Source organism: Buteo buteo, chromosome 6, assembly GCF_964188355.1.
Source record: "Buteo buteo chromosome 6, bButBut1.hap1.1, whole genome shotgun sequence".
In the NCBI taxonomy this organism is placed as follows: Eukaryota; Metazoa; Chordata; class Aves; order Accipitriformes; family Accipitridae; genus Buteo; species Buteo buteo.
In genome coordinates, this window is record NC_134176.1 from 18799715 (window position 1) to 18826650 (window position 26936).

Genomic DNA, 26936 nt, shown 5'->3' on the forward strand with positions numbered 1-26936 from the left:
GGCACTTAGTCATCATTATATGATACAAATACATCACACAATCTTTCAAGTATAGAACAAATTTATTTATTAAACAGTTCTACTTTTTTGTATCAATATCAACATTTTTATAAAATCCAGATATAATAGGCCTATAAGAGTGTTAAGATTTAGACAACTTGAGCTGTTCCTAAAACTACCAGCCATGCATATTCCTTGACATTCTCATCCATTTTTATATGCTTTATAACTTGTAATGACTGCTAGGTTTGCCATTTTTCTACTTCTCGTATGTATTTACTTCAAACTGCTGTGTTCACTTCCCCACTAAACTAGAAACGTACTTTTCTGAATCTCCCCTCTTTCTTGATCACAATATCCTGACTTCTTTATAGACGTCTGCTTCTTTATAGACTCCCCCTACTTTGATAGCGTTTTGCTATGTAATTTTTCTTTTCACTCAGTCATTCATTTTCCACAGCTTTTTTGGGAATAAGTCAAAACATATGTCTTCAGAACAAGAAGACATAGCCAGTGTCCCTGTGTGTGTGCGTATATAGTATGGATAGTAACTTTGTTTGCACATACTGAATGTAGCCATATCTAAATACTCAGGCAAGCACTGACTTTCTTTCTAGCAATTATCTTTACCATAATAAAGTCTGAAGTTGTTAGTTTCCCTAATATGATTTTTCTTTTGTCAGAAAATAATTAGCTAGGATTTTTAGGAACTCTGTTAAAACTTTAGTGCATAGCTCCAAGTTATATGTTTGTTCTGAAGTTCCTCATAATAACAATGTAATTTTCTTTCCCGAAATTATGAGCAGGTACTGAAGGAAAAAGTTATTTTGTTCTTCAGTCTTGTCTGCTGTGCAAGAGGCCCTCACTGGTAAACCCAGTTTAGGCTTATTCCTATTACATTGATCCATATGCAGTTACTTTCCTATGAATATGAGAAGTTTAAAACTGTATTCAGTACTCCATTTCCTCATTTATTATTCAATTTGTGGTGGGCCAAAACCTCTGCCAGGGCAAGGTCCTTTATTATTTACAGGAACTAAGGGAGCCCAAACTTTTAACTCCGTTAGGAATAGCCTCTCAAGATCCCTGAAGATATTTCCTTCTGGACACCGTCCATCAAACCTCTGGAAATGGAGAGAAGAAATTGAGGTGTGACCTGACACACTTTTGCCTTCTAACTCATGACTCTAAGAAAAATAAACTGAGTGGTTTTTTCTTTCACATCTTCTTTCCAGCATGGGAAGTTGCCCTCAATGCCCAGTGTTTCTTCTGGACTCACTGAGGTGGAAACGTTTGAAAAAAATAAAACCCCTTGCCAAACATAATGAGAATTGGATAAAAGCTGACAAGTAGGCACTATTGTTGGGCTGAGCATTGTTCAGACTGATATCAAAAGAATACAAGGCCAATTAAAATAAGCTGAACCCAAATCTTCATAAAGCAAACTATGCAAACTGAAATCTGATTGAACTTCTTGTTTTCAATTCACAGAAAACCCTGAAAGAATCAAAACTGCAGTGAACAGTGGTCTATACTTAATCTGATGGCCACAAGAGGGTACAATTTGTAAATTGCAAATGAGTATAATGGTCCCACAGAGGCTTCTCTAAGTGACATCAATCTTTTTTGAAGTCACAAAACCTCATCTCCAGAACCACCTAAGAGAAATTCTGGCACAGCACCTCCCCAGGTGCGTCCCCTCGGGGGGCTGCACTGGTCACCAAATGAAGGTGACGAGTGCCTTTCCGTGCATGTGCTGCGTGACAGTTTCCCTTCATTGGGGCCTGTAATCTGCAGTTCTTGGACAACTGAATCTTTCCAAACCTTTCATTGCATTAGCCAAGAATGCCATACTAAGAACAGCTGAGCACAACATACCTTCGGCTACATTACGGACGCCCAAATAATACTGTTGAAGGCATCTGTATTCTTAACCAGTCCTTAGGCGTCAGAGCCAGGCCTGAAAGCAAGGGCCAAATGGCTTCATCTGAGCACATCAAGAAACTGGGTATCAGTTCTGGAGCCAGACACTGTCCTTCTCATGGGGCAAGCAAAACGGAAGATGGAGAAAGGGAAACAGTGCTTGACTGGAGGCTTCCTGGTGTCACATAATTAATTCTGGGGTGAAAGCTTGCCATCTGTGGTTTTGGCTCAAACCAGCCCCTGTATAACTCACTTTGATAAACAAGTATCAATACTTGTTTGCAAGTATAAAATAAAAATAAATCAATCTAAGTCAGTATATAAATTGCAGTGAGCTCCCATGTATATAATGTATCTACACTATACTCTGAAACGGCCTCTCTCCTGCAGCAGAGTGTCTGTGGGGTCCCAAACGCACTCGTGTTTTTGCATATTTTTGGAAAATCTGTCAAACATGTTCAGATGTTGGCAGCAGTGGCAAAAGCAGAGACTCGACAGCTTCTGTTTGTTATCGCAATTGTTAGATAGATCCTCTCTCTGTCTACAGAGGTCCAACAGCCGCTCAGCCAGAAGCTGTTTAACTTCGGGATCACCCAGCAATGTGCGAAAGGAAGAAAAGAAAGAAAGAAAGGAAAGAAAGGAACCCTTTTGCGAGAGGAGCGGTCCAGTTGTGCTCACAAAGACACCCCGAAACACGGTCCCAGGTGCAAGCCAGGGAGGCGAGGGGCCCGCGCACCGCCTGGCCGCCGCGGCGCCCCTCGCGTGCCGGCCCCGGCAGCACCCGGCGAGCTCCGAGGCGCCGCGCTGAGCGCGGGAAGAGCGGGCGCCACCGGCCTGGGCCGCGCCGCCCCGGGCCGCGCCGCCCCTCCGCTCCGCTTCCTGGGCCCGCGGTAACGGCCCGGCCAGGGCCTCACGCGTGTCCCGCCCGCGCAGATCCGCGAACGATCCCGGCAGGGCGCTGCGCGGGGGCGGCGCTGGGCGCGGTGCAGGGCGCGCTGCTGCGCAGCAGGGCTGCCGGTGCTGCGTGGGGCGGCCAGGAGCGCGCGGGGCCCGGCGGCGCGCCCGCCCGTGGGCACAGAGCGCCCCCAGCCCGCCGCCCAGCTCGGGGCCGCTGGCCCTTTAAATGCTGGCGGGCGGCCCGTGCCGCCGCTGGCTGGGAGACCCCGCGCCTCCAGTGAGAGGTGAAACCAAGATGGCGGCCGCGCAGTGACTGAGGCGGAGACGGAGCCGGTGGGAGCCGGGCCGGGCTGGACGGGCCGCGCCGCGCTGCACCGGGCCGCGCCGCGTTGCGCTGCGCTGCGCCGCGCCGCCGCCGCTGCTCGCCCCCTCCGCAGGGCTGAGCGCCTCTCTGCCGGGCGGGCTGCTGAGCGCCTGGAGCGCGGCCACGTCGCAGGGCGCGCTGAGGAGTCGGGACTGAGCCGCCGCAGCACCGGGAGGAGGAGGAGGAGGAGGAGGAGGAAGAAGAATATGGCGGCGGAGTCGGGCTGGGAGTGAAGCCGCCGCCTGCGACGGGAGCTCATGGGGGAGACGGGGCGCTGAGCCCGCCCGCCCGCTTCATCCCGCCGCGGGACAGGCAGCGCCCGCAGGCCCCGGCCAGCCCCGGCGGGAAGGAGGGCGGCTTCTCGAAGCTCCGCGCTGACGGACGGCGAGAGAGGGGCTTCGGGCCTGGGCAGCTGCTGCACAATAGAGCCGAGCTCCAGGCCGGGGTGAGCGGCCCCTTTCCCGCCTGCCTCCCCCCGCCTGCTTCACCCCGGCCTCGCCAGCCTCCCGCCTGCTTCCCTCGCCAGGGCCCCGGCCTCCAGGGTCGCCTGCTCCTGTCACCCTGGGCCGGCTGTCCGTTGCCGCCCGTGCCATCTGCTGTCCACCGCTGCTTCCACTCCCGTGGATCCACTTCTCCTCCAGGATCCCTGCTTCACCACCGCCTCTCCTGCCTGCCCTTCACCCTGCAAAGAGCCTCTCTCCTCTCTGCGATTCTCCCCTGTGTAAGCTTGCTCGCCTTTTGTGCAGCGCCTGACTGTGCCTGGAGCAGCTCCCCTTCCACATCTTCACCTCTTCTCCTGTTCCCGCTCTTCCCCTGCGCCCCCCAGTCCTCTGTTACCCTCGATAATGAGGATCCCGTTGGAGCACTGAAGAGGAGTAAGAAGAGCTTGCCTGGCGTGCCCGTGTGGGGCTGCTACCTTCTTACTCGCTCCCCTCCTTTGAGGGGGGCCTAGCCCCCGACCAGCCTCCTGCTCCTCCAGCAATTGCAAGCCAGAGTGGTGGCTGTGGTGTGGCAGGCGGCAGGATGACTGACACCCGGCGGAGGGTGAAGGTTTACACGCTAAATGAGGACCGCCAGTGGGACGATCGAGGCACAGGCCATGTGTCCTCTTGCTACGTGGAGAGGCTCAAGGGCATGTCCCTGCTAGTCAGGGCAGAGAGTGATGGTAAGTGTGTATGTGTGAAGGTACAATCTTTCCTCATGCTACCCAGAAAAGGAACTGGGCTTAGTTTTGTGTCTGTTGCCTTAATGTTTTGCTGCATAATTCAAATGTGATTCCTAAAAGCAAGTAGGCACTAACCATAGTTCATTTGTGTTAGGCCAAGTGAAAGAAAAGGAAGATTGCCATCCAGTGCAAGCACAGTAGGCAGTTGGTTCATAGTGAATACACAGTGTTGTCTACAAAATATGCTCAGGTCTTGTAAATCTTGTATGGATTTGGATATCTAGTGATCTATCGCTAGAAGCCCAATGTACTCCAGTTTCAAAACTGATGATTGTGATGTATCCTTCCTTAGATGTTTCTGGAAACAATCCCCTCGTGAAAGTTGTTGTTCAAAACTTTTATGATGTTTTTTTAGTATAAATTTTTAAAAGGTCATTGGATGGCTAACATCCTAACCCTCCCCCCCACCTTTCTTTATTAGCAAGAATTATACAAGACATTCTGAAAGCTATCAACAGTTACCAAAGTACAGTTGCTATAGTAGTAAAGACAATACAATGGACAGAACAGCATTTTCAGAGATGCTTTTTTTTTTTATTGGAATGGTAGTTCTCAGTCCTTCAGCCATTCTAGATCTTCCGGTAAATAAATTTAAAATGATGCATTATCAATTTCCTTCACATTTTCTGACAACATGTGACAACAATATAGGTTAAGTAGTAGTATCTAACCCTGTAGCTACATGTTTGGGCTAGTCTTGATTATTGGTTAAGTGAGTTCATGACTGCTATGATCACAGGAGATTTTAAAATGCATACTTTGCAACGTCTAGCATGTACCATTTTGTTAGTAAAGTCTGTCAGTGCATGACTTACAGTAGCTATATATCTAATGAAGTAGTATCTAGTGACTTGTAGGTTTAGTTGTAGCTTGTGACTGTCAACACACCTTATAATTCTCTTTATTTGGCTTTTTCGTTCTAGGAACTAGGATGAAAGGCAATTTGAGAATCATTAATTCTTACTGTTTGAGAAAGTTCTGACAAACTGTACGATAATCTCTACAGCAAAGATCATAAACTGATATGGAGGAGTCAAACTTTCATCTGAGCAAGATTTTGATAATTGAGCTTCTGCTTGGCATGAATCTCAGGGTTTTGTAGTTTCTTGATTATACTTTAAAAAGTTAAGCTGATACTTGGTTTTTCTTATTTTACACTGAAGAAGATGCATTTATAGTTTGGCCAACTTCGTAGTGTCAGAGAAAACATTCAAAATGGAAATAGTTTAATTTCAACATGAGGGAGGGAGGTAAAAATAAGGTTATCACTAAATGTTTAGGGTAATCTTTACAGTATATTTTGTTGTAGATACAGTCCTTGCTGTCTACATGGCTGAAGTGCTCATCCTTAAAAACTGCCATGTCTTCTACATGCTAAACAATTTCCTGATTTTTTTTTTATTCTTTTTAGAAAAGAAAGCAAAAGAGCTGCAGTTCATATCCTGCTTATGAAGAAATAGCCCATTCAAACTAAAATACCTTTGTTGACTTTCAGTGGGATATGTATGTTTAAGACTGATTAGAACCTGCATTGGACTGTTGTTGCTAGCTTATTTGTTGTAAATGAACATCTGTAAGAAGGAAAATACAAATTGGTATAAATGATCCCAAAGCAAAGATGAAGTCATTACTCTGTGTTGCATAGCTAAGATACTCTAATCAGAGCAGAACTGGCTCAAACTTATTAATTGCTTTTAATACATAGAAGTATATTTAGTAGGATACACACATTAGACTTCTCTTAAACAGCATACATGTACTTCAAGAGTATTGAATAATATACAGGGCTTAAGTTCTTAATTTAGTAGGTAGTATCAGTCCTGGGTAAATGTGCACTCTATTAATAGGCTAGTTTTTCTAACTTGCTTGTGTAAACACATCATAAAATTTGATTTATATTTTGTTTACTCCCAGCATCAATTGTTTGTGGGCTAATTTTGAAGGCAAATATAGTAATTTTTACATGTGAGCAAATGGTTTGGAAAAAAGGTAATGCCAGACTTGTGTTTTAGGTACTATGCAATTTGCATGTTCCCTTGCATGCCTTTTTAACTAAATGAAGTAGTTGACCGTGATACTATTTTTTTTTCTAGTTATCGAATACATACAAGTACTAGGAACCTGACCTATACACCATTTGCCTCCACGTTTCCATTGCGTTCTTGTATTGTCTTTCTTTGTCAGCTCCTCCTCTTTCCACAATGAAACTTCTTCCTTCCTCCTTTTCTAAACCAGCTTTTCCTAGCGTTTGAGCTGAGATTCATCCTGTGCACACTGGCGCGTTCTTACTGACTTGCTCCAGGAAGCTCACTGAAAACCTCGGGATCTGCCTGAAGTTGAAGGCTCGGTTTCCTGAGTAGGGGAGGCCGTGGGGGATGTTAGCAGTAGTTCCTGCTGTGTATGGGAAATTCCCACTCCTGTTAAAGGGCCAGTTCGGCTGTGCATAGAGCAACAGCAGGATTACCAGAGGTTCATTTGGCTGACCATGTGGGCTAGCACATAGTTCAGTCTTTTGATTGTGCAGCTGTGACTTGGTGTAGCTCTGTAGCTGCTTTACAAGTGGTTGAGATTTTATGGCAGGGTCAGGGTGTTCCGATAAGGGAGCTACACAATCGGTATGCCAAGTCCAAGGTAGCTATCATCTGGAACTGGAGCAATAAGAATTTGACTGCAATTTTTTTTATCTGTAGGAGTGTTTTTTTTCTTGGGTTGGTGTTTTTTTAACACCACCTTAAAAGAAAAGAATTTAGAGCAGATAAAGGATTTGTGTTGCTATCTGAGGTGTCTGATGCTCCCAGGCACTAAACTTTAAGAGTCATTGCAGGCAATTTGGAGTAATCTATTATAGTACAGAAATACCATAAACTGCTTTCGGATCAGATATATTATGATTTGAAACAGGGAGTTGGGTTTTGTGTTTTTTTGGGTGGTTTTTTGGGTTTGTTTTGGTAAAAAAGGTAACAGTTGTTTAAAACCCTGAAAAGTTTCTCTGTGTGATTCCTAGTTGCAGTGTATTCTACCTGAATTGCAGTAGAGCAATAGTCAACCCTTTTCTTAGGAATTATCACCTTCCATGTGAGTTTGTGTGTAACCAGAAGCCTTTGATTTCTTACCTGTTTCTCACATGGTATTATTTTAGGCTGCTGTGGCCTGCCTTGTTCTTAAAATATCTACGTGCTTCTAGATTTTTACTGCACCGTTTCAGATCGCTTTTTGTGTTGTGAGCCCAGGTGACAGAAGTAACCTCAAAATGAACTTTTCTGTTCAACTACGTTGGGTTAATTTGAAGGCTTAAACTCTTAATTAAAAGCTTACTAGTCCTGTAACTAAACATTTTGACAAGCCAAAGTGAACTCCCCCATCGGAGGCCATATTTACCAGCTATCTTTTAGGAACTAGCTAATAAATTTTATTCAGAAGTTGTAGTTTGACATTTCTGAATTCCATATGTTAATGACTTCTGCCACGTGGCAGGCATCTGCATCCTCACTGTTTCCTTAGACTAGATATCAGTAACCCCATAATACTGGCAGAAGGCTTAGTCAAAATTTGGCTTATGTTTGCTTTACCTTGCTCAAACTCAAGGGATTAATTTTACTTATTTATTTTTAGGAAAGCAACACTGAAAATTGTGTGGTTATGTACTTACCTTAGGTTAAAATGAAAAAAACATGGTGGGTGTGGGGGATTTTTTTGTTTGTTTCTCTTCTCCTGGTTCTCCCCTCTCCTTAATGTTTGGGTTTGACCCTTCAGAAATGTGTGAGACTGAGGAACAGCCTCTAGCGAATGCAGAGTGCATTCTTGGACCTTGATTTGAGCTGTTTCCTAGGTTCTGTGGATTGGTTTCTGTGATTCAGTAGCAGCAGAACTGATTGCAGAACTTAAACCTCTGTGGGCATCTTGCAAAAACAGCTCTTGAATTGAAATTTTCATTTAAACATTAACGTGTTTATACTGGTGAGGGGTGATGGGCAACACACTACCTTTTCTGCTTTTGGGGAAGGATCCACGCAACAGTTTGCTGGGAGAGGCGCAGTATGCCATATCAGCAGGTCTCCTCCATATGCATATATGTAAACAAGTCTGCAGATTTGTTGTTTAAGACTACAGGATCAGGATATTTGATGTTCTCTAAGTATCTGTGAAAATAGCATTGTGTATCTGTATGTAATCTCTTTTGAGCAAGTCTTTCCCTATACACATATTCCTTTCACAGCACCGAATGGTGTTACTATACCAACAAAAAACCCCAGCTGTGCTACGTTGCATTACAGTGGCAAATAACAGAATTCTGCAAATCAATGTTTTCTTCTTTATAGGTGGTTTCAAATGTTACTTTCTGTCACCAATGTTTTGCAGTTACCTTTACAAATTCATTCAAGGCTATAATTTAGAAAATAACTAGATCTGCATAGTTTTGGAGTGTTTATTAAAACCATAGCTTGTATTAATGTGAGTTTTCAGATATCTAACTTTGAATAGAGTCATTGGGTCAGTGAAGATGAAATTTTTTTGGTGTATTTTTATAAAGCAGACTGGATAGTCTTAATGTATTCTAGGATAGTACCAAGAGAAAAATACCTACATAAAAAGTAATTGCTTTTGACAAATGCAAGAGTAAGCATCTTGAACTGTATTTAGGAGTCAGTAGTGATACTGACTTTGAATGGAGAACTTTCTTTGCGATATGTTAAATTTTTTTAACCTTTTTCTAAAGAATATGTTTGTGTTACAGACATCTGTTACTGTTGCCTGGTTCCCAGAAGCAAGTAACAGTGACCTAAGACTGCCTCATACCAGGAAGGGGCCTGATCCTGTAAAACCTACTGGATGAAAATAATCTCACTGAACTAACTAGTAGAATAGTCACTGATTTTTGAGTCATTGAACCCTTTTTGGGGAACAAATTGCACAAATGGAGCATCAGATTCTCCAGAAGGATGGATTTGGGGCAGTTAAAGAGCCAGTTTATGCTTCAGTATGTTTCTATCTCCAAATTCATATTTTTCTAGTTATTGTCCGGAATGGTGAGGAATAAGTTGAATCATGTGGTAATGAGAAGCAAGTCAAGCCTTATAAGGCTTGATTTGTCTTTCCTGCAAGTGTCAGGTTTAGTAGAGAAGAAGAAATGCTCTTTTGTGGTAAGTCTAGTAAAGAGGTCATTCTCTAGTGTCTGCTTCTAGCCTGGAAGATGAAATGTCTGCATTCAATTATATCCAAGGTTGTTTGTTTTTTTAATAGTATTTTGTCAAACATGGTGTTCAAGTTATTTATGATATTCTGCTAATTTCAGGGTTTCCATGTCTGTAGATCTGTGTTCAGCAGTTAAAATGTAATGTTGAAATTATCAAGTGCTTTTATTTCTTACAAGTTTCTAATTCATATTTGCTGGTATTAAATATTTCTAGATCATAAAGACTTTCTAGAAGTTAGTCAACTGAGTTAATAGCACAAAATAATATTCTAAAACTTCATGTGGTTGAAGCTTAGGCTTTGAAACTGAAAGTAAGGTTCAAGTGAAATACTGCCTAACTGATGATTGTAATGGAAAAGGGAACGCTGTTTTTAGATGTTCACTACGCAAACCCCCCAAATTCAAAGCTCGAAACTATGGGTTAGGTACCACAATGCATTTGATTTATCAGTAAAGCTCACCTTTGATGTTCTTCCTTCTCTGTTGTGCTCTGTAGTTTGTGATTTTTATTTTTTTCTTCAGTTATGCTGTTGCACTTAAGCAAATAAGCTGCTTTATTAACAGCTAATACGGGTTAGAAAACTAGAAAAACTCTTAAAAAAAAAAAAAAGGGTAGTGGTTTTGGGGGGAGATTGCTTTTCTGTTGTGTCTTTTTTTTTTCCCTTGAGGGCTGTTTAGTTCAGTTTTGTTGTCGGAATGTATCTGAGTTTGTAAACAGCTCTTGCTGCAAGAACAGTTGAGACAGGGCGATAGCTTCTCAGCCAACTTCATTAGTAAAGGCTGCCTCTTGTAGAGCAACAGACTTAGAAATTAGGAAGAAGCAGCCATCACAGGTAAGTTACTTTGTTAATTCAAAAAGGTGAATTAATTGTATCTAATTATCACATACATAGTAAGCTAATGAATATCAAAATCCTTGGTAAAGCTTCTAAATTAATGAAGTAATAACCTTTCTTATCAGACAGCAAACTGTTCTGATACTTATGTATCAGTCTGGTTCTTCAGTGTCTCTTCCTTCACTTCCCCCAACCTAACATCTTCATCAGTGACACAGACAGTGGAATCGAGCGCACCCTCAGCAAATTTGCAAATGACACCAAGCTGAGTGGTGCAGTTGACATGCCTGAGAGACGGGATACCATCCAGAGGGATGTGGACAAGGTTGAGAAGTAGTCCCATGTGAACCTCATGAGGTTCAACAAGGCCAAGTGCAAGGTCCTGCACATGGGTCAGGGCAACCCCCAGTATCAATACAGGCTGGGGGATGAAGGGATTGTGAGCAGCCCTGCAGAGAAGGACTTGGGGGTACTCATGGATGAAAAGCTGGACATGAGCTGGCAATGGGCACTTGCAGCCCAGGAAGCCAGCTGTATCCTGGGCTGCATAAAAACTGTGGCCAGCAGGTTGAGGAAGGTAATGCCACCCCTCTACTCCACTCTGGTGAGACCTCACCTGGAGTACTGCGTCCAGCTCTGGAGTCCTCAGCACAGGAAAGACATGGACCTGTTGGAGCAGGTCCAGAGGAGGGCCACAGAAATGATCAGAGGGATTGAACACCTCTTCTATGAGGAAAGGCTGAGAGACTTGGGGTTGTTCAGCCTGGAGAAGAGAAGGCTCTGGGGAGACCTTATTGTGGCCTTTCAATACTTAAAGGGAGCTTATAAGAAAGATGGGGAAAAACTTTGCAATAGGATGAGGGGTAATGGGTTTAAAGTAAGAGAGTAGATTCAGACTAGGTATAAGGAAGAAATTTTTTACGATGAAAGTGGTGAAACACTGGAACAGGTTTCCCAGAGAGGTGGTAGGTGCCCCATCCCTGGAAATATTCAAGGTCAGGTTGAATGGGCTCTGACCAACCTGATCTAGTTGAAGATGTCACTGCACGTTGTAGGAGGGTTGGACTATATGATATTTGGATGTCCCTTCTGACTCAACTACTCTTACGATTCTATGGTCTTCTATTAGTCAGTAGCAATTCTTCAGGAAAGGGCGGGGGGGAGGCGGTTGTATATGTAACCAATGAGATTGAGAATGGTGATACCTAGTAAATGAACACTGATTTGGGATATTTTCTGCTGTGGATTTTGTAATTGGTATACTATTCAGATAGTAAAAACTAGCTAGTCCTTGATTCTGCTGTGAGATTTGGAAGTACAATTTTCAGTTCCAGGTATGTTTTTCATATCCAAGTAATTTGTTTTCTTGTCCTGTTTTCAGGTTCTCAGGAGTCCATATTTGAGATGGTTGAAGCATTTTAATTTTTCTTTAGTGTAGATTCTGTGAGGATATTTGGAAAATATTCTAGTAGTATAAATATAAGACTGCTTAGAACTATAGCTGTGAGACTGACAAGTTGAGACTTTTAAAAAAAGTTTGGACTCTTCTTAAAGAATAAATTTAAACTGGTAAATGAATGGAGAAAAGAGGAAATGGCTCTTTAAAGAGCTGCTTGCAGCCTTATGTTTTAATTACAAGACTCTATGCAACTTAATTTATCAGTACCTTTTCATGTATGTTAAGTGAAGCTCTGCAGATACATAAATTTAAGTCATGTCTGTAAAGAATCCCTCATGCCTTGGCATTTGTGCAGCTCAGCAGCAAGGTGGATGAGGGAAGTGATTGGACAAAAAATAAAAGCAGTTTTAAGGGTTGTTTTCACCTAGATCAACCCTCCAAACCATTTAAATGTGACATGTATTAACACTAATGCTTAGACAAAAGGAAGAGCAAGAAAACAGAGACATGACAATGGAATTGCTCTTCTGTGTCTTAAATCAGTATAAGCTGCTGTGAAACCATTGTTCTTAAGTTTATCATGTCTAAAGTTTTTTGGTATTGGCAGTCACAATGGTTGCCACTCTAAGCATTAGTTTCTAGATATGCTTTCCAGCAAACGAATGTAAGTGTTTTAGCTAAACTTTAAGAACAAATACGACATGATTAGCAAATTTCGTACAAAACGACTGTAGGTGATCAACGGAATGCAGTTGTGATGCTTTTTGTGTGCTGATTTTTTGCAGACTTTTATCACCGCTAAAAAATTTTCTGTGGAAAAGTCATTACTTAAAGTAAGAAAGAGGTTAAAAATCCAGTCCTTAAAACACTCTGGAATGTTCTGTATTATGTGAATAATATCTTTGAGGGGAAAAATGAAATATAAAGCTGTAGAATATGGGTGTAACATGCTTATTGTTGGGAGGAAAGGTGTTATTACCTACTTGAGGAAGGAGTGGTCAGAAAAATCATGTTGAGATTGAAATTTTAGTATGCATGTAAATAAGTGGAAATTTTTTTTTTCTAGGCTCTCTTCTTTTGGAGTCCAAAATTAACCCGAACACTGCATACCAGAAGCAACAGGTAAATATACTTTTTTTTTCTTCTCGTTTAAATGCAGGTTCTTTATCTTCAGCAATACAGTCTTTTTTTTGCCTGTATTGTAAATTATATTGTGTGTTCTTGTACAAAAATAAGAGGCAAAGTAGTTCTCAAAATTTTTGTGCATTTCATGTGTGTTATTTCTCTGCATTTTTTGTGAAGTTATCTATATAACTTGCACTCTATTTTTCACTAAAAAATGCTTTGGAAGAGACAGGGAAAGCATGGCTGCAAAAATCACAAAGTCGCTGAGGTTCCTGAGGATTATAGTATCTGAAACTTAGTATCACCTGGCTTTTTTCTTTATGTTTCAGATACTACAACTTTCAATGTATTTTATTTAAGAGACGACTAGAAGGCTTTAAAGCTATTTGCATGTTTACCTTTGGCCTTTACTGGAAGATGCATATGAGTTACTCCTGTTTCAAAGCATTCTGTATACATAAAAGCAGCTTCTCACCTCTAGTTTGCACCTTGCTTCAATTATTTAAGCCATATGTTGTGAGCCCCTAAAGAATGCTACTGAGATTGCTGAGAAGTGAACTGCAGGTCTTGCACTTTGTTTGCTGTTCTTATTTCATGGATGCTGAGAATTACCCTTAGAGGTTTAGAAATGCTGAACCAGATTGTATTTTGTTGCCTGGTCAGCTCAGACTTCCTAAAATCCTGTCCAGTACAGCTAATGTATTAAAACACTCTTCAGTCTTCAGCTTTAATAGTTAATTATAAGCATAGATGTATAGTAGTTTTTCTCACAGGCAGTACCAGTGGTTGTGCAGCTGCAGCTGCTTGTAGGATTGTTTGTTGAACTGAATGGGAGAACCAGTCTGGGTTTAAAATATCCTTCTTTGGAAAATTTAACCTTTATCTTCCCCTTGATATAATTCATTGTGCACCATATAAACAGTCCTTACTGAACAACTGGTAAGGCCAGTGTGGGGTGGAGAATCAATTGCAGGGAGTAATAAAGGACAAGACCAGCAAAAATGCTAAGCAAGCTAACTCTTAGTTGTAATCCTGACTAGCTTGAGGTCATGGTTCTATGATACAGTAACTTGAGCTTTAGGACTCCTGAAATGACCTTGAGTATTTCACAGCTCTATGGCATAAAGTGCTGATATAGTGTAAACTTGCTTTGCTGGTTCCAATCTGTTCAAAGAGCATTGAGGGGCAAGCTTTGTATTGGTAGGCTTTATGCCAGATCAAACATGAAGCATGCTTAAAGTAGGCACAAGTAGGAGCATCTCCCCTATGAGGACAGGCTGAGGGAGTTGAGGTTGTTCAGCTTGGAGAAGAGAAGGCTCCAGGGATACCTTATAGCAGCCTTCCAGTACTTAAAGGGGGCCAACAGGAAAGATGGGGAGGGACTCTTTATCAGAATGTGTAGTGGTAGGATGAGGGATAATGGTTTTAAACTGAAAGAGGTAGACTTGGATTAGATATTAGGAAGAAATTCTTTACTGTGTGGGTGGTGAGACACTGGAACAGGTTGCTCAGAGAGGCTGTGGCTACCCCATCCCTGGAAGTGTTCAAGGCCAGGTTGGATGGGGCTCTGAGCAACCTGGTCTAGTGGAAGGTGTCCCTGCCCATGGCAGGGGTGTGGAACTGGATGGTCTTTAAGGTCCCTTCCAAACCATTCTATGATTCTATGAAACTGTAAGATCAGTGCAAACCACCACAATATGTCTGTCAGTACAACAGCATCTTGTATCTGTGCTCATTGCTACTCTGGGCCAGACATGTATTGTAATCTAGCACTGCACAAATCAATACTGGTAATTGTGAAAACATGGTTAGGGAAATAAAAATATTAAACATGAATCTGGCCTGTTAGAACAGCACTGTATGTTTTCTGTGCTGGAGAAAGAAAAGTGCTGCTCCTAAAGCTTTCAAATGTAGCATAGACAGAAATTTATATTTGCAGGTGGGTTGTTCATATTATTTAAGCAAAGCAGTATGTAATATAGATTGAATGTAGGCCTCCACTCTGAGCCTTAGGAATACCAAATCTTTCTTGGTGCATGTATTAATCCTACTCTGTAGCATGTTATCTTTCAGGTGAGGCCTACTTACCCTTTCCCTTATAAAATGCAACTTCAGAGTTTAAACATGACTCCATATGAGCTAAGCTTGGAGCTTAGCAGCTGAAAGGAGGAGTGGCTTCTTTCCAGCTCTGCTCATAGAACTCTGAACTGCTTAAACTCACTAAACCACAAGAAAATCAACTTGGTACTCCAAATCCCTCTTCAAAAACTGGTAACTCTACATCAGCAGAATTTTCAAGCCACCTCACACAGGATCCATCTGTGGAACTGTGGGATGGAAGAGTGAGTGAGATCTTTCCTTTTTGGCTGCAGAGTGCCACTTGGGGTCACCTCAGCTGCTAGTGAAATTGCAGCCTGAGATAGAAGACTTAATTTGAGTTTGCCTGCAGTTGTCACTTGCACTCATAAAATTTCAAGACAAGTCTCCTAGAAATGTGAGACTTAAAATTTCAAAGTAACTTTCCAATGTTACGATCTTACCAGCCTTTATCTCAAAATTTTGTTGCAAGGGTGAACCTCCATTCCCTTTTAAAGGGGTGTGTAACAGTACATCAGAGCTGTTTTTACTGTGACATCCTTAGCATGTGGCTTGTGGGCACTTCAGATATCTAATGGAATAAATGGGTGAGTTCTGATTTTTGTCTAGGCTGACATGAGGCTTGTAAGAAGAAACAATCTTTTATTGGACCAACTAACATAATTTGTGGTTAGAAGGAAGGAGAGATGTGTGGTAGTTAAGCTCTTGGGGAAATGCTATCCCAGTTGCTTCAGGTTCTTCAACAAGCCTATAGATACCTTTGTGATAAACAGTGAAGTTCTACTGGTCAAAGAACCTTCTACCTATGCTGCACTGGTAGTGCCAGTGTGAAACAGATTGTCTCAGTAATTGTTGATATTGCAAATTATGCAATCTCAGCGTATACATATGTATATTTTAATAATAACTGTCACAGCTTACATCATTATTTGTTAAAATAATAGTGTGAAGACCTGAGTACAGTTTTGCCTTGCTGCCTCTGTTCTCTTGGTGTGTAAAACACCCATGGAAACCACACAAAAAAACCCAACCCAACACAAGCCATACCCTGTGAACCTGAGCTTCAAGTAAAATCTTGTCAAATTGTCTGCTTTAGATTTCTTGGGGTTTAGGATTGAGATCAATGACTGCCCTTTATTGTGGATTAGTCAGGTCTCTGTGTGCATGTAAATGTTGGTCTAATTGGTGGTAGATAACAACTGTCTGCTTTTCCTTTTGGAGAGGAAGAATACTTGGCAGATCTTGAGACCTGCTTGGGGACTCATTTTTCATACATCTACATGGTCCTGAGATACTTCAGTTTGCAGTCTAGTCCCCGGTCTTCCCAGACTTACCTGCCATCTAGAGGTTTGAAATAATTCCTTAAAGCATGAAACGCATAGGCGGTCTTTTAAGTACCTTTTCACTAGTCAGGTAAATTAGTCTTTCTGTCACAATGAAGAGTCATGTGCTGCTGTGCATTCAAAAAGAAAGATATGTGTATGTATCTGATTCTGTAATGTAGAATTGCTACCAGTGGAAGTTTTTGGATTCTCTGAACTCTGTACTTCCTGGCAAACTCATCATTACTTATACTAGAACTAGAAGAAAGGAATGCGTAGGAGGAGAACAAGCTAGAAAGAAAACAACTTGAGAAACTAATGCCCTGTGACTCAGAAAAAGGACCAATATTTCTTATGTTAAGGTATGATTTGTAGAAAGAAATTTTCTTCTGAAAAGCAAAATGTGCGTCAGTACAGCCACTCGGCCTCCTGACTTGTATTCTTGTTTAGGGCTATATGTTAAGTTTTATTGGTATTCTTCTTTTAAAATATTACAATAATGGTCCTCTAACTTTGGTATGGAATATACAAGATTTAATTATGGATAAGTAGCACACAGCTTAAAAGCAAATTTTGTTTAGTAAGTAGAATTTAGTTATAGTGTGGGTTGCTGGACCACACATAGAATACTTAGTTTTCCTCTTCTGTTGTTGGTTGTTTTCTTAATATACTGGTAAAGGTAGACGATACTTTAATTGTAATGTCCTGGTGAAGTTGGTTTACACACTTCAATCCATGATGGTCTGTTCTTTTTTTTTTTTTTTTTTAAAGGCATTAAAATTGACACAATTCCAGAATGCTAGTGACAAAGGTGTTGTTCTTAAGTGATCCTTATTCAGAAAATGAATAATTACACTAGTATTTTAGGACAACACACCTCTTCCTATGCAACCATAAAGGAGAAATAAACTCTATATACATAGCATTTGTCTAGGGAGAAAGCAGATATGGTGTGGACTGGGTTATATACTTTTCCATATACTTTTGATATACTTTGGCAATGCTTTAGCAATAGAACAGTAAATACTTATATCCTCAACTTTATTTTAGATACATCCATGTACAAGCTGTAACCCAGTGATGAAGTATGTATTGCATCCCTTTTTCTGCCTGAAACAAGGAAGACTTGATTTGCTTCCAGCTTCCAGCTACAAAGTCTTGCCTCTGCATTAGAAGCTTCAGTGTCTTGTGTCGTCTGCTTTTGCAGTCCCTTTTTCAGTTCCTCACAAGAATACAAAGCTTAAATTCACCCAGAGTACCATCTACTAGCTATGTAGCTTGAAGGTGGCTATCCTTGAATGACGGATAGCAGTCTTATTAATAACAAAGCTAAATTTTGAAAAGATCCAAAAAGGCACTGGCAGAATGCTCAGAGAAAATGAACTTCCTACCCTTGCTGTCAGGACAAGTGAGCCAACAGTGAAACTATTTCAATAAAATTTGTGCCTATTGTAGCTAAGATAGTAAGGAAAAGTGTGTGTGTTTGTGGGGTGAGAGGAGAAACAAAGGGGAGTGACTGCTCTTGGTTTTGGGGGGGGTTGGTTCATCGTTTTAATGATCACATGTTCCTTTATCTTCACACATGTTTTCCTGTGAAATCTAATTTGCTGTTTCTGGGTATGGTCACTAGGCCAGTGAGTCGAGGGTCTGTTACAGAACTAATAAACTGATTTTATTCCACATGATTCATGGGAATGCAGCTATGAAATCACTGACTGAAAAGTCATGTATGATTGTTGAGCTTCTTTAAAAGCTAATAGAATACATTCTGCTGAAAGACTGAGTGTGCCTTTGATATGTTCTTCCAGTTTTTGGGATAACTTGTTAGCAGATCTGGATATCCAGGTTCTAGGTGAACAAATGCACAAAAGCAAATGCAAAATTGAAACTTATGTTACATTACTGGGGCTGGTTTTTTTAGCCTGAAGATTTTACTTCAACCTACCACCATAACTATATATATTTAACTGAAAAAAAAAACTGGGTAGTGCCATAGTTTATTTCCTCAGCAGAAAGCTGCTTATGAATAGCTAGCAAGATGCTGAAAGGTCGCTTGGCATGTCCAGGGAAGTGTCTGTGTAACTGTAAACAATGTAAGGGCTTAGATAAGGAAGACTGACTAGCAGTCAGGCAGGCAGTCCAAGAGTGGGAGGAACAACTTTCCTGTGTTGAACTTCCAGAGGGGGCCAGGAAAGTGTCATAGGCCTAAATCATTTGAGGCCTAGTAGGAAGAGTTTAATTAGCTTTTTAAGACAGAAAGAAAGAATTTATGGAAGACCTATCTAATTTGGGGGATCAGTACTTATTGAGAGTAGCCCAAATCTCATAGGGATGCCAAGAGAATATTTTGGAGCTACAGGGAAGACTAGTATTCTTCCTGGATGTGAACACCAGTGAGAGGGTATTGTCAAACAATAACAATTTTCTTAATTTTATCACGTTAGGAAAGCAATCTTAAATCAGTTTTACAGCAGAATCAGATCCTGAGTACTAGTTGCTCTGAAAGTCTGCATTATGAAATCCCAGGGCTTGCTTTGGAGATTGTATGAATGCTGTACAACACACCTGCTAATCAGCTTGCTAATAGTTAAATAAAACTGATTTAATGTCTAATAAAAGTGTGTCTTCTGGTGAGTGTTATGGCAAGAACTTGAGACTGATAGTGTGTATTCAACAACCTTTATAGAAAGGAAACTAAGGCTTTTGGAAATAATTTCAAAAGGTGAGGAGAGATCATATGGTAGATACCAAGCCCTGTCCATCTAAGTACAATTGCCACTGCTTCCTGGCTTGAACTATTGAAGTAGTATTTTTGAAGGTTTACTTCTTAGGAATGAAGTCTCAAAGCTGTAGCATACAGTAATGCTTCCTTGAAAACCTCAAACTAACCAAAACTTGCTCCATGTGAACTTGATGCAGCCAACAATGAGACAAGCAGCAGAGAAATCCTGATTGTATTCTGAAGAAGTTTTGCCTCAGGCTGTATCTTTATAAGGATAAGAGTGCAGAAAGTTAACCTTAATTGGTAGAAATGATAAATACCTCTTTACGGACTGTTAAATACATAGGTCTTCCAAAAAGAGGCCATGCTCAGAATTTTTGCTTAAAATTGAGAATTTCTGATTCTATCTGAGCAGTCATAATGAACAATAGTATGAAAGGAGACAAATTTTTATAAATGGTCTTAAGGAGACAGCGAATTTTGTATGAGCTAAGGTAGTGATGACACATCCAACTGGCACTATTGTCAAAATATTTTTTTGCAAAGGAGCAAATTATTTTCAAACTCAGAATAAGATCGTAAACTCTACATAAGTATTTTCCTGATTGTCATCCTATTAAAAAAAGATCTTGCCAAGAACTCTAACGCATCTAGAAAAATGTGAGGAGCTAGAATGCTAGGATTCTTGCAGAGCACTCAGTATAAAAACCTTCAATGATAAAACATTTGTCTGTGTTTATGACTTGGTTCACACAATGTAGCTATGATTTAATACTGCACTTTCACATTTTAGTTGTGTTTAACAAGCTAGATAAGAACCAATTTTAGATGTTTGTTTTAGGCATCCCATCCAGTTCCTTGTTTAGAGGCTAATATTTTGTATGTAATGCAAGTATATGTTTTTGATCAAACTGAGCCAGAACTGCTTTTATGAATCATATAAAATTTAAAATTTTATGCTTATAGAGGGGTAATGTGCAAGACTCATCTCCTTACCTCTCTAACCAACAGCTACTATCACTAAATATATCTATTCACACTCCTGTTTTATCTTGGAATGGAGGAGGCAGTCTTAAGAAATTTCAGTTGCTTTTTGGAGTTGCAAGAAGTAATGCTTGGCATTTGGAAGCAACAGATAGTCCTATTCCATAGCTGAGAGATCCAGAGTAGTTGGTGGATTCAAATTACACTGAGGAGATTTCAGATCAAACACACAGAAAGATCCCTTTAAATAAAACAAGCAGAAACTAGACCTTTATTCATGTTTTTTTAACTACATCTAGAATTTCCTTCAGTCACTTCTCCCTACATGTATAAGTCTTGTACTGCTCTTCTTTTTAAAGAGTATAAGCTTTGTAGGATTAAGAAAATGAAATTACATTAATAACTGTCTGCATTTAACAGTGAATTTAAACTTTGAACTGTGTATTGTGCAATAGAGTGAAGTGCTTTTCTTTGTTTCATGTTTTCTTTCAAAAGCCCTTTGAGGCACGAAAGGATGTACAAACAAATAAGATTTGGAGAGTAGCAATTGATAGTTTTCTGTTGAGGCACTGATATTAATCTGTAATACAAAATCCGTGTGTGATAAGACAACAGATAACTAATCATTTGAAATTGTTAGTGTTGACAGTTGGAAAATACTTTTCTAATATTAATAAACCAAACTGAAGATCATTGTTCTGCTGCTCAAGTAATTTCTTTCAGCAGTTTTTTGTTTTGCTTTCCAAAGAAGAAACAATTAAAAAAAAAAAAAAAATCAGAATGTGTAGAGGTGAAAAATTACTGTCTGAACTTCCACGTATGATAGTAGATGATCTTGCTTAACAAGAACAATTGCTATACAATGGCCAAATACACTTCTGTATTTCTGTGACTGTAGTTTTCAAAAGCAGCTTTACCTTTGTGTCTTCCCTTTCATTTTTCTCTGCCTGCCTTCCTCCTTCCATCCCTCTGCTCCCCGAAGGAGAAAGACAGACAGACCTCTGTTGATCCAATGCTGGATTTTATTCAGACTTAGAGCTTTGGTTTATTCAACTTAATGCAGTTAATGTAAATAACACTGTCCTTATTTGTGTTTAGTCATTTCCCTATTTGTTAGTCATGTTCTTTATAGAAAAGAAAATACGTTTTGATCTTCTTTTGGAAATGGCTTGCTTAGAAATCTAACCACTTTCACTTAAATGGAAATGTAATTAGATAGGAATGTTGCAAGTTCTGCTAGGGTCTACTTAAGATTTAGTGTTATGGTTGGTTTTTTTAAATGAAATAAGTGCCACTCAGTGGGAAGCTGATGAGACAGTAGCCTTGAAAATTACTGCAGTATAAATACTAATTGCAGAGATTAATGTATTAGATTTTGAACCCGATACATACAATGAATACTGCAGTAAGGTACATACTGTTTTTAAAAAATGCCTAAAAAAAAAAAAATCTTCTTTTTTTTTTTTTCTTTTGGACCTTCCCTTTCCAAATTTTTGTAAACTGTTATTTTTCTTACTCTACAGGAGTCAGCAGTACTAGGTGCTATCAATCTGTTATTACCAGAGTATTTGTACCGTGACCTGTCTTGTAGAGAATAAACTATTAATTGTGACTTTCTTCTTCCTTTTGTATTTTGGAGGTGGTCTTCCTAAATCCCTTTCTTCTGTGTACCACCTCTTCCTCAACCCTTTGGAAAAGGAAAAGGTAAACTATTTGCCATTTGCAAGGTAAAGCCATTAGTGCCTCTGAAGCAGTATACCTGCTCTGGTAATGGCAAATTGATTGTATTGTATTGCTTGACTGAATCCTAATGGAGCTAGCTGATTGTGCTATTTGGATTACAGTTTAGTTTAAGGAGTTTTCTAGTAAGTGCATATTGAAATCTAAATGTAAGATTTCTCTTTATCCTCAGTGTTCATTTTCATATTTGAAATCAATTAAGCCTAATTAATAAACTGCCTTAAACTTTATAAATGTCTGGCAATTTATAGTGCTTCTGCAAATATTTAAAATTAATTCCTTTAGGAATAATCACTATAAGCAAAATCTATACTTGATGAAGCAAAAATACTCTATTTTGTGGTTCTCATTGAAATATAAGTAGACAAATTCTCATGTCTCTTGTCCTTGTGAGTAAATGCATGTTTTAACATTTAACTGAAATAATGCAGTTTCATGGGGCTATATGTATTTAATGTGGCTATATTTCAGCTAGCTGTGGTAGGAATACAAAAGACTTCTAAAATAAAACTTGATACAATATGTAAATAATGCAGTTTATAGTCTCTTTTTGTGGTGTTTTTTTTTTTATTCTAACGGTTATTTAGCAGAGTGTCTGTAAACTACTGCATCAAATACCTAATCAGTGTGTGATATTGCTCTTTGCAGCATCAGCTTCCACTTCCATATATTGTTTTTGCATGCAGTATGAGGGCTCTGATAAACTCTTGAACTATTCTAGTAAGTAGATGAGAGGTTAAGAGTCTGGGTAGTAAACACAGCTAAGCATGGTTTCAACTAACTTCTAGAAATCTAGGGCAAAACATCCTTTCAGAATTGTAGTTTGGAATGAGTAAAAATGGTGCGTGTCGTTCAGTGTAATAGGTATGCACACTCTTAGGCAGTTAACTCTGTGCATACTCAAGTTTCTGTTCTTGTTTAAAGTTTGTAGGAGTCTTGGGGCTGCTTTTTAAGCAGCTGTTCTGTGCATTAGCACAGTGTCTTCTGGGGCTTATAAAAAATGAAAAAAAAAAAAAAAGATTGTAACTTTGATCCTACAAAAGATGTGCAGTTTTATGTGGTCCAATTGAAACAGATTTAAAAAAACCAAACCAAAACCTCTTGCTTTTGTTACCGTATTTTATCAGAAGGTGCATTGATGTAGAAGTACATATTCTAGATTAACCTTTTTGACATTTACAATATTATGGTCATGTGAATTAAGAACTAAAACTTTTAGTACCTTTCTGGAACTTCCTTGTTCTGGTTTATGCAGAATGTTTTTAATGCTAAGAATCTCAGAACATATAAAAATCTTACAAAGTATGATCTTTACATTTGTATTGTAATATTGTCCTGTCATAAGTAGGTGTCAAGCTGTTTTTATTTTACTATTTTGCTCTTTAAACATGATTCAGGTTTGTAAAATCTGAAATACAATTGCCTGAAAATACTCTTCTTCTCTTTAAAGGATACCTTGATTGTGTGGTCTGAAGCTGAAAATTATGATTTGGCACTTAGCTTTCAAGAAAAAGCAGGATGTGATGAAATATGGGAAAAAATATGTCAGGTAAGTTTAATAATGAAGATTGAGACAACCTAAATCATCTTAATGTTTGTGTTCAAAATTTTTAGATTGTTCTAAGAGGTAAATCTGAACACGATAGATAGAAAGTAAAAACTATCCTCGTGGACACCTCCTTCACATTTAACATTTTTGAGTTTGAAAACTTTCTCCAGAAATTTGGTATGAACTTAAACATGTTTGGGGTAAATATTTTTTTTAGAGCATTTTCAGGTCTTTTTGCTTAACATAACTTCTCAACTCTATTATCTCCCAAGGTAGTGTAGCTCAAAATGAGTGCTTAAAAAGTTTCATAACAATTAATTTAATAATTAACTTTTTCCAGGTTGGCCAGAAGGGAAAAGGTTACCTGTCCAAAGCTCTATTGTAGAGAGAAGAATGTATGTGAGCTCTTAGTGAATTTTATAGTGTATTTCTCACGTATTTAACCACATTTTATTCACGTTTCTCTTTTTACATTTCTCATTCTTGTCTTACCTCATTCTTCTGTTTCAGGTGAGGGGAATATTGAGTTTCTCAACAGAACTTTTTTCCATCTAAATGTGACAGTATGCTTCTGTTGACTGTCAGGGTGTGAAAGGTTGATCTGGTAGTTGAAGTAGGAGATGGCTCTATCCCTGTATTATCAACTCAAGGCTATAATTCTTACAGTTTACAGAAATCAAACAATTTATATGTAGCGTGTATATATTTTAATATGGGCTAATTAACTCATGTTTTATCACTATGACCAGATGACTGTATAGTCACTGAATTAGTATTGCTTCTGGATAACATTTGATCAGGTATTAACTATTGACCAATACCCAAAGGAGTTTAGTCAATATATTCACTTATGTTAGTTCAATTTGTCAGTTCTTGTTTGGGTGTTTTCTTCCATTCCAAGCATTACAACTTTTCTTAATTTCTGTGCTTAATTAGGTGGGATTTCTCTAAATTTGTCTATTCTCTCTTTACATGCTCTCTCTTTCTGTTCTTAACGAACATCTAACTCTCTCTACTCTGTCTCTTGGAGTTTGTTCTCACTGATTTCAGAAATAAAAGAAATCTGGTTTCATAATTGCATGTGTATAGATCATTCCTTTTTTTAGGAATGAGTCTCTTCAACAGTTTACCACTTATCTAAATAAGTACAGAAATATTTCCAGGAACCTTAGCAGTCAAAGGACCAAAAGTTGGGAGAAGAAACAAAATGGGGGAAAGGGGAAATTGTGTTCTTGGGAAACACCCAGATAAGCCCAGCTTCCTCAGCCTCCTGTAACGATCTAATATTTTTGTAAGAAACCAGTGTCTTTACATCCTGTTTTGAGGTCAAGCTATTGTATTTGTGTCTAGTGTGCTTTGAAGATCTTAAGCTTCCTCAGTCATTAAAGCTTCATTTAAAATGAAAACTTTGATACAGTTTATACTGGAAGTGGTTGCTGATGTATAAGCAAAACAGTATGTGGGTTTTAACAGCATTCTGGATTTTAATCTAAGTATAGGCTTGCTGTTATCTGTGAAGAATTATTTCTCCCAGATTTTTTTTTTCCTGATTTTCAGGATTAAAAAGAACAGTACCTTCTACTGCTCTACACAGCAGTGCCTTTCTGGATTTGACATGTCAGACTCCAAGCAGATACCACAGTTAAGATGTCATTAAAGCTGAAACACTCTGGTGGCCAAGCAGCTGTCTCTCTTTTTTCACTAGTCCGTACTTCCTGCAGTTTCCTCATTGTATCTCTAGAGAGATCTTTGCAGGTCCTGTGCCTTGTTTTTCTGACAGCTCCAGGTTTCCACTACTCTTTCGTTAATGGTGGTTTGGGGTTTTCTGTTCTTAAGAGGGGATTCTGTGTCTCTGTTGAGTATTTAGAAAGTACATGGTAACAGATTTTGACTTGCAGCTCTCAAGAACTGAAAACAACAATTAAATTATCAAGACTGGCCTCTCTCTTCTGTTTGAGGTAGCCAAAGTTTTGAAAAGCATCAAAAGCAGTTAAATAGCCTATAGAAAAATGTTTAAAGCTATCCCTGCAATAATGTAATAGTGGTTTGCATTTGAAAATCTGTCTGCAGAGAATAAAGACTGGAAACAAATAGCTTAGTTCAGTAGTCCACTAAAAAGTTGTAGTCCACACTAGTAATTATGAATTTCCTTTTTTATTTGAAGTACTCAGAAAGTGTAGCTTTTTTCTTTATTCTTCCTCCTTTTATAGAAAATAAATAGAAATAAATATCTAATGTAGAAATAATTTTGTAAAGCCTTCTGCTTGAAGAAATCTTTTCATTATGTCGTATTTTCCAAACCAGCTGTACTCAATATGAAACTTAGATTTGCACTTCTATTTTGGCTATACAAAGAAAAAGTGTGTGACATTTGAAATGGTATTTTTTAAAAAGCGTTCAAGTAGCAGTAAACATTAAACTCCACTTTCCTGAACACATCTTATTTTGTAGGTTCAAGGCAAAGACCCTTCTGTCGATATTACTCAGGACCTTGTCGATGAATCTGAGGAAGAACGTTTTGATGATATGTCATCACCAGGTCTAGAATTGCCATCTTGTGAATTAAGTCGACTAGAAGAAATTGCAGAACTTGTGGCATCTTCATTGCCTTCACCATTACGTCGTGAAAAACTCGCACTAGCACTGGAAAATGAGGGCTATATTAAGAAGCTCTTAGAAATTTTTCATGTGTGTGAAGACTTGGAGAACATTGAAGGACTACACCACTTATATGAAATTATCAAGGGAATTTTCCTTTTGAACAGAACTGCACTTTTTGAAGTCATGTTTTCCGAGGAATGTATAATGGACGTAATTGGATGCCTAGAATATGACCCGTCTTTATCACAGTCACGGAAACACAGGGAATTTCTGACTAAAACGGCAAAATTTAAAGAGGTGATTCCTATATCTGATCCAGAGCTGAAGCAAAAAATACATCAGACATACAGAGTACAGTATATTCAAGATATGGTCCTACCCACTCCCTCAGTTTTTGAGGAGAATATGCTATCAACACTTCATTCTTTCATCTTTTTTAATAAAGTGGAAATAGTTGGTATGTTACAGGTAAGTTTCAGAATTTCACAGTCTCTTTATTTTCGCTTGGGCAGAGAAAGTTGCATAATTTTTCTTGGAAAGATTGAGGTGCTTCGGTGGAACCTTCACTTCTGTGATTCTGACAGTCATTTTGAAGTATGACATAAAAGGCATGGATTTGAGTACTGAGCTGTTAAATATATGTTGTTAAATCTCAGATTTTGGACTAGATTCTCTGTAACTGATTTAAATGGAGCAAACATATGTAGAATCCTGAATGAAGTTGTTTGGAAATGATAGTACTGTTTGCATGTTGAAGGGTTGATTTTGTTAGGGGGTTTTTTTCTGTATTTTGGGACTTATTAGGCAGTTAAGGGTAATTTTTGTCGTTACCCTAGCAAAAAAAAAAAAAAGAAGTTACTTCACCTAGACTTCACAAATATAATCTCATACCAGGATATTACTGTTTCTAATTTTGAAGTAAATTTTGTTTGGAAAGTACAGTTTCAGAATATAACAT

The 26936-nt window shown here is 39.2% G+C and overlaps 1 protein-coding gene across 4 annotated transcripts in view; it reads left to right on the forward strand.

Moving 5' to 3' along the window:
* Nucleotides 1-3111: 3111 nt before the first annotated feature.
* PPP4R3A (protein phosphatase 4 regulatory subunit 3A) overlaps nt 3112-26936 on the forward strand; it is a 47354-nt gene continuing 23529 nt past the window's right edge. Inside the window, exons 1-4 of one of the 4 annotated variants that reach the window (XM_075029961.1) lie at nt 3112-4349; nt 12905-12960; nt 23279-23377; nt 25829-26446. In XM_075029961.1, coding sequence (XP_074886062.1) covers nt 4208-4349; nt 12905-12960; nt 23279-23377; nt 25829-26446 — 915 coding nt within the window. In that variant the 5' untranslated portion in view covers nt 3112-4207. Of the gene's footprint in view, nt 4350-12904; nt 12961-16454; nt 16745-23278; nt 23378-23717; nt 23773-25828; nt 26447-26936 lie in introns of those variants that run through there. The other 3 variants (XM_075029958.1, XM_075029959.1, XM_075029960.1) reach the window with 3 other exon arrangements.